Source organism: Leishmania braziliensis, chromosome 10, assembly GCF_000002845.2.
Source record: "Leishmania braziliensis MHOM/BR/75/M2904 complete genome, chromosome 10".
Taxonomy (NCBI): Eukaryota; Euglenozoa; class Kinetoplastea; order Trypanosomatida; family Trypanosomatidae; genus Leishmania; species Leishmania braziliensis.
In genome coordinates this window covers 227,592-235,339 of record NC_009302.2, presented here as the reverse complement: position 1 = coordinate 235,339, position 7,748 = coordinate 227,592, and the positions used below count along the sequence as shown (strand labels likewise).

The 7,748-nt window shown below is 60.3% G+C and overlaps 2 protein-coding genes across 2 annotated transcripts; both read right to left on the bottom strand.

Moving 5' to 3' along the window:
- Positions 1 to 3,184: 3,184 nt before the first annotated feature.
- On the bottom strand, positions 3,185 to 4,351 carry LBRM_10_0620 (putative mitogen-activated protein kinase 3; the record flags this gene model as incomplete). The annotated part of the gene is made up of 1 exon (XM_001562781.1): positions 3,185 to 4,351. One exon carries the CDS (start codon positions 4,349 to 4,351, stop codon positions 3,185 to 3,187), a length of 1,167 nt encoding a protein of 388 aa, XP_001562831.1.
- A 1,357-nt stretch (positions 4,352 to 5,708) lies between these two features.
- On the bottom strand, positions 5,709 to 7,574 carry LBRM_10_0610 (GP63, leishmanolysin; the record flags this gene model as incomplete). The annotated part of the gene is made up of 1 exon (XM_001562780.1): positions 5,709 to 7,574. The coding sequence occupies one exon, from the start codon at positions 7,572 to 7,574 to the stop codon at positions 5,709 to 5,711; it is 1,866 nt and encodes a 621-aa protein (XP_001562830.1).
- Positions 7,575 to 7,748: the final 174 nt, after the last annotated feature.

Sequence of the window (7,748 nt, the reverse complement as noted above, 5' to 3'; positions counted from 1 at the left end):
CGTCGGGCGAGGGGGGATGAATGAGGAGGAAGAGGGGGAGGGGGACGGGTGACACAGCAGCGGGTGACATACTGCTTAAGGAGGGAGAGGGAAAGCGATGAAACAGAGTGGGAGGGGGAGGGGAGAGAGCGAGAGAGCCAGGCAGAGGGGCAGGTACACAATACCCGCACGTACGCACACACCGATGAGCAAAGAATGATGTGCGTGTGTGGCACAGCGCCCAGAGCGAAAGAGAGAAGGTAAAGGGAGAGGGGACAGGTGAAGAACGTGTGTGAGGGCATTGAGGGGGGGGGGAGGGCGCATGCTGCATATTGTGAAGCGTAGCTCATCATACTCCGTTCCACAGTGAGAGGTGCACAGACACAACCATACCTGTGCGTAGCCCGGCTCGCTCCACCACCCACAGAACAACGACTTGCTTCCTTTCTGGTGACGCCTGATGGAGTGTTACAGCGAGACAAGAAGAGGCTCCCCAAAAAGGTGTGTGTGGCAATGGAGACCTCTCGCGTGCTCAGCCACCGCGTCCAGCGCGTGCGTGCGTGCGCGCGTGGGTGTGTGGGTGCGTCAAAGTGCCGCCACTTCGCCTCTTTTATCGCACGCGTACGCCCCTCTTTTCACTTCTCCCCTCTTCCGGGGCGTGTCCATTTCTCCGTTATAGGAGGGATGAGCTCAAAAATGACAACTCGACCTCCTCACCGGCCACCGGCCCGATCGCGCGGTGCGAAGCGGCTGCAGACGCGCGTGGCTGCAGTAATACGCCGACTCAGTCATCTGGGCACCGCCGCGACCTCAAACTCTGCGCCTATTCCCCAACCCCCCGACTCCGCAGGTTGCCTCACAGCCGCTTTCGTCAGGCTGGCCGCCGCGTGAGATACGCTCGAGTCACGCGGTCACGCTGCCCGCCATATATGAGTGGCACAGACCTGCTCGCTGTCGCAGCTCGCTTCGACGCAACGCCATCCAGGACCTGACCGGCGACAAGTCGCACCGACATCCCTACGCCGTAGGGACTTGACTCGGGAATACCACGCACTGAGGTGTGCCCCGGTCATCAGGGGCCACGTAACCGAGTAGAGAAACAAGGGGAAATTAGAGGTTATACACACCCGCACACACACACACACACACACACACACACACACACATCCATACGCACACGCACACGCAGACACATCGGCCGGCCTTCGGGGGAGAGAGCGATGTCCAACGCACCCAGGATGGCATATTCCAATATACGATTCCGAACCCTTCCGCACTAGAGCGCGTCCGAGTTCCATGCAGCAGAGCCTACCGATCTGGTGTTCTTCCTACTTGCGCTCTCCACGCCGCTGGCGCTGTCAACGCGATCAGTGAGGATTTTGCTGCTTTCAAGTCAATCATTAACACGACGCACGAATCATCACCCCCCCCCCCATTTTTTCCGCCCCCTCCCCTCCCCCTGAACCCCCGTCGTGGTGGGGAATGAAGACGGCGGACAGGCACGGGGTGCCAAGCGGTTAAAATGGCTCGATTTCGCGAGATCGAAGACGCGCAGACGAACAGAATGGGAAAACGAGAAGATGAAGTACTCGGTGATGGCATTTCATCGGAGTGACGCTGCGAGAACGTTTACTCACGCCTCACACCATCGTATCCTCATGCGATCCACCCTTCCTTCCTTCTTGTCGCACCATTTCCTACGAGTACACCACACACGCACACACACACGCAGGGGGAGAGAGGGAGGGTGAAAGCCAAGCGAGACAACAAAAATTGTGGAATGACTCCTCCGCCTGCCCACTAAAGCCCATAAGCAAAAGGCGTAGAGTGGGGGAGTGGAGGGGAAGGCTATGTACATCATCAACAGTGTCTACCACCACCGTGAATAGAGGAAGGGGGAGAGGTGAGTCGAGAGGAGAGGAGGGAAAAGAGAAATGGCAACGAGACACATGAAACACTCGAAAGAGAGAAAGAGAGAGGGGGGGGGAAGTGTGAAGGGAGGGGGAAGACACACCCTGCGCATCCACAGACGGACGCCCAACGTTGTCCGGAACCGAAAAAGAGAACACACAAAGCCATAATCATATTAGGGGATACCGAGTGCCATCAACTCTGGTCCATTTCACACATCATGGCCGCAACCTCTCTTCCTCCGCACCTCACCCCGCTCATCAGAGACGATCTCTCTCTCTCTCTCTCGCTTTGCTTCAAAGACTTTGGCGGCGGCGATGACGGCAGTGCGAAGCACGAACACTGCCATGATGGGAAAGCAGCGAGTCGACCGAGAGGAAAAAGCACACGATAAAGCCGCGATGACATGACGGCGCGAGAGTGCGAACGGGCGGGGGACGGGTGGGTAGGAGAGGAGGAGGGGGAGGGGCGTGGGAGACTACCATAGTCGCCATCCTCGTCAACGACGAGGAGTGGCGCCGTACTTCCAGGGAGTGACTAGAAGAGGTGGTTGGGCGAGAGAGAGGGGAGGGGAAGACGGAGCCGCATCGCGCGCGCACACACACACACACCACCACCACCATTGCAGAGAGAGGTGATGCTTACACCCATGTCCTCACAGTGACACTGGTATGCGCATGCATGCGCACTGCGTCGGTGTGGAAAGGTGTGTAGCAGACGATAATGGGCTCCTCGTGTCCGCCACAGACACCCACACACTCACAAGAGGGGTCGCCTGGGGTAAGGTAGAAGTGAGAAGGGCGAATGGGGGGAGGGGGGAAGGCGAGGAGAGGGGGAGGAAAGGAGCCGAGCCGAGCCGAGCCCCCCCCACACACACACACAGAGGGTAACGCTATCAACGGTACCCCATATCCCAGGATGTTTGTATGTGCGGGAGTCCCCCGCTGTAGGCGTATTGAGCGAGAGTGTCTGTTTATGTCTGTAGAGGTGTGTGTGTGTGTGCATGTTGGCGTGTGGCGCACACTCGACCTTAAAGGGCGCTGGCACACTCACCCGCAGACACACGCACGCCGGTGTGAAGGAAGAGAAAAACGCTGCTGCCATGCAATCTGTAGGTCCTCTCCTCTCTCCCACTGCTGAGCCGCCACTTCTGCTCTCGCCCGCTTGTCCACCTCATTCCCCCATTCATCCCTGCATCTCCCAGTCTCTACTTACCAACCGCCTATCCCTTTCCAACTGATGGCGGTGTAGCTTGCTGGACCGGGAGTCACACACTGCAAGCGAGGATTCGCGTTTAGTGATGGTGGGCGCTGCCGTTCTTTGAGTTGCCGCCACCAACCGCCGTCACCGGCGGCATGGCCGGCGGAAGAGACGGGTTGTAGTCAACAATGTCGTCCCAGAAGGCTCGACGAAGCTCTGGGACGCCCATCGGAGTGCTCTCGTGTGACCAGAGGAATGGGGCGGGGCAAACGGGCTCATCTTCTTCGTCATGCAGGTGGGCCAGGTACGGGTGGGCGAGCATGTCCGCCGCGGTCGGGCGCTTGTTCGGGTCTAGTGTCCACATCTTGGCGAGAAAGTCCATGCCTTCCGCGCTACCGGCCAGACCGGGAACAAGTTTTGGAATGCTAAGCGACCCGTCCGGCAGCTCACTCAGCTTTTCTAGTGCCTCGCGGTGCTCGACGATGCTGGCTGGAGGCTTGCCAATGTGCTGTGCGATCATGCGTAACTGGTCCATCGTGTTGCGGCCTGGGAAGACCGGCTTGCGGTTGTACATCTCCGCAAAGATGCACCCAACAGACCAGATGTCCACAGCGGTGGAGTAGTTTGTGTTCTCCAGCAACAGCTCCGGCGGGCGATACCAACGCGTGATGACGTAATCGGTAAGTTCTGAGTACGGCACGTCGACGCTCCGACTCAGACCAAAGTCGATGATCTTGAGCTCACAAGAAATGTTTGTAACGAGATTGGCGGGCTTCAAGTCGCGGTGCGCGACGTTCGCGCTGTGAAGGTACTTGAGGCCGCGCAGAATCTGGTAGACAAAGTACTGCATGTGGGATTCCTCGAGTACCTGGCGCGAGCGCAGTACCACATTCATGTCTACATCCATGAGCGGGGTGACCACGTACACGTCTTCGAAGCCGTTGTATTCGCGCTTTAGCGGTGGCAAAATGTTCACCACGTTGAGCAGGTTTTCGTGGTGGAAGAAGCGCATCATGTCGATCTCACGTAGCACTCGCTTGCCATCCTCGACATCGCGGAAGACGTCGCGACACTTCTTGATGGATACCTTCTCGCCTGTGTCGCCATCCAAGCAGCTGCACGCGATACCGTAGGCGCCCATCCCGAGGATCTTGAGCAGCGTATACTTGGCCGGAACCTCGAATGGGGAGCCGCTCACGCTGTATACCTTGAAGTCTCCCACTATCTTGGGCACGCTCAGCTCCTGGTTGCTCTTGTGCATTGTCGCGTCTCCGTGCGTTTTGTGCGTGCGTGCCGCTACCCGGCTGCTTTGGCCACCGGAGTTACCCCTAACCGCCCCACCCCCTCCTCTCAAAAACGAAGCTGAGAGGTTGGTGGTGGTGGTGGTGGTGATGTGTGGGGGGAGGGAAGAGAGAGGAAGCGTCGCAGATTGGCGGTACGGCTGGTGATGAGGGGTGAGATCGTTCGTTGGTTCGATGCGAAAGGAGGGAAAACGAGAAGAAACAGAGGTGACAGAGGGTTAGTTTACGGTGGTGGCAGTCACCGCCCAACAGGAGGAGTGGTTACAACGAAGAGAGGGTTGTTGCTGCTGTTGTTGCTGCTCAGACACCCCAAACAAACGCAAAATGAGGAGGAGATAAGGGTAGTTCCAACTACAGCAGTTTATGGGGGTAAGGGGACAGGAGAGTGAGAGAGAGTGACAGGAAGACACACCCACGGTGGATCACGGGGAAAGGGGTGGTCAGCAAAGGCGCTCGCTGCGTGTGCGGGTGTGCATCAGACGCCCTCGTGTTTTCTTTCGATTTTGTGCTTCACACGCTCCAACAACGATTTGGGAGTCTGAAGTCACGCGAGTAGGGAAGTAAAAGGCGGGAGGGGAGGGAGAGGGGGAGCCAAAACAAGTGATGGTAGGAGCAATACACCACGTACAGATGGCTGGTGCTGAACATACACACACCCACACGTGTACACACACATTTAGCGACACAACACACTTGAGTACGATCAGCACGTAGCTGCGGCAAAGAGGCGCGTGCTCGCCTTCCTCCCCTCTGGCTCACGTCCATTCCCCGTGTCGCGCTGCCGAGAGAGAGAGAGAGAGGGCGCACATCAGGCCGCCTGCGCCCGCCGCACGGCGTTTGCAGAGTCGAAAGCACAGGATGCTGAAAGCAAAGGAAAACAGACACGCGCGGTGCTCGCCGTGGGACAGCGGGGTGTGTCGAGACCCACCCCATGACCTTGATGGTCGTCTGCGCCACTGCAGGGCAAATGGCCAGGAGCTCAAGGTGTCTACCAGCGGCACGCACACCCGCGCAGCAATAGGAAAAGAGAAGCAACGGAAAGGGAGGGGGTGGTGGGGGCTGCGAGAGAGGGAGAGAGCCCCCAATACACGCATCCATCAGACTCTGAATTCGCAATGGCGACGCCGTCACCGAGAGGCGACGAGCGAGGGAGAAGCAAAGCAGCCAAAGGCCATTCCGACGCGCGTGGGCTGCGATGGCCGTCGGCACAGGGGCGCACTACAGCGGCACCGCGCACCCAGTCGTCCTGCTCGTTCCGTTTCACGCTGGCAGAGGCCCTCGTCAGCCGCAGCGGGAGCCGCTCAGCTTGCGTCGCGATCAGGAAAGGCTGATAACAAGCAGCCCCACCACGAGGCCTGCCATGGCAGCGAGCACTATCCCCAGCAGCACAGCCGTCACAGTGGCCAATACATACATCCTTTCACTCCACTGTCGCATCGCCGCTGTGTCGGCAGCGTCTCTCTCGAAGTCTATGAGCCCCTTGATGTTGGCCTGGCACACCTCCACGTACGGCGCGCACGTGATGTAGCTGCCATTCACGAAGGCGGCGCTCAAGGTGGCCAGGTCAATGCTCTCGCCCGGCGTGCATGCGACGTAGCCGCTGCTGCCGCGCACCTGGACGCTGTATGTGCGCGCCGCCGTGTCGCACATCACGTTGGCGCACAAGGCGTTGTTTGGCTCAGAGCGAGCATTACTGTTCCTCGGCTGAAAGACGCCATCGAAGCAGCGCGCCGCGTCGGAGAAGACGTTGAAGGCCTGCAAAGAAGGCGATGCCATCGATGGGTCCTGATTGCAAGCACCATTGCTGTAGTCCACGATGAACGGGCAGTAGTCCAGGAATTCTGAGAACCCGCCGAGAAAGGCATTGGTGAAGTACTGGAAGTACGTCGGCATCGGGGTGCTATAGGTGCGTATACCGCACGTCCCCAGTTTCAGCCGGTCGGTGGGGCACCGATACCGCCTCTCCGTGGTGTTGCAGAACATCTCCGGCCACTGCGTGATGTTGTCCTCCATGCACTTATTCGTGATGAAGTCGCAGCTGGCGTTCCGGCCCCACGGCATCACCTCGGCCATGCTGAAGTCCGCCTTGTAGAAGCCGAGGTCCTCGAAGACGGCCATGGTCAGGGCGGTGTAGTACCCTGCAGCCGAGGCAGGCGCCATGAGCTCGTCCTTGGCGTTGCGCCCCTTAAGATGCGAGCCAGCAGAGCCGGAGCCGCCCTGGTCCTCCACCTCCAGATACTCCAAGGTGGGGCAGCCGTACTGCTCGCGCGCCTTGGCCACCACCGTGCTGCTGTTGATCACAGGAGCCGCAAAGGGCTTGCCGCGCAAATTCGTGACGTTCATCACGATGCCGGCGTTCTCGAAAAACACGCTGCTGAAGCCGAGGGCGTGCGCCACCTCGTGCGTCACGGTGCGCGTGGTGCCCTGGTCGTAGCGCGACACAATGTTCGCCGCAGGGATGTTCATGACACCCACGGCTGGATGGTCGTCCGAGAACACCTGGCAGGTCGTGGCCCACGCCAGCACGCCCGGCTCGCTCGGCACCGAGGCGACGTACAGCACGAAGTCGGCGTTGCTGACGCCTACCGTGACGTGTGCCTTCGGCACCTTGAAGTCGCCGCAGATTGGGCCCGTCATGCCGGTCACCCTCCAGCTGCCCTGCACTTGCCTCACCCTCAGCCGCTCCACGTGCAGCTGCAGCGCCTGCGGGATGAGGTAGGTGACGAGGATGTCGCGCTTCTCCTCCGTGAGGATGTCCTCGGCAGTGCAGGTGACGAAGGCGCCAGCGTGGTTGCTCACACGCTGCCCGACGTAGGAGCAGTAGTAGTCGGGGTCCGTGAGGTCTGCGGTGGAGACGGCGATGCGCAGCGTGCCCCAGTCCGCGGCGCGCACGACACTCGGCGACGTGCTGTCGGCCAGCGCCCAGTCGACGGTGTGAGCGCTGCTGATGGTGCCGGCGGACACGTAGGGCAGACCGAGGGCCGAGACGCTGACGGCAGGACTGCGCTGCTGCGCCACCGACTGCAGCACGCGGGCCTGCAGCTTGTCGTGGATGCAGTGATGGCCGGCGGCCTGCGCCCACGCGGCGGCACCGACGGCCATGACGAGGCCCGCTGCGGCGAGCCGCATCAGGCGTGCGGCGTCGCTGCGGCGCCGGTGCGTGCTGCTGCTGTCGAGGGGCATGGCGCACCAGGCGCAGATGCTGTGGGCCGTGGGGTGTGGTGGCGAGGATGAGGGCTTGTGTGCGTGCGTGCGTGCGTGTGGGAGGGCGGGTGGGTGGGTAGCGAGACGGGATATGCCAGTGAGTCTGGAGAGGAGGAGGGGCAAGGGAGCGAGGGTTTGTACGAAGCGTCTCGG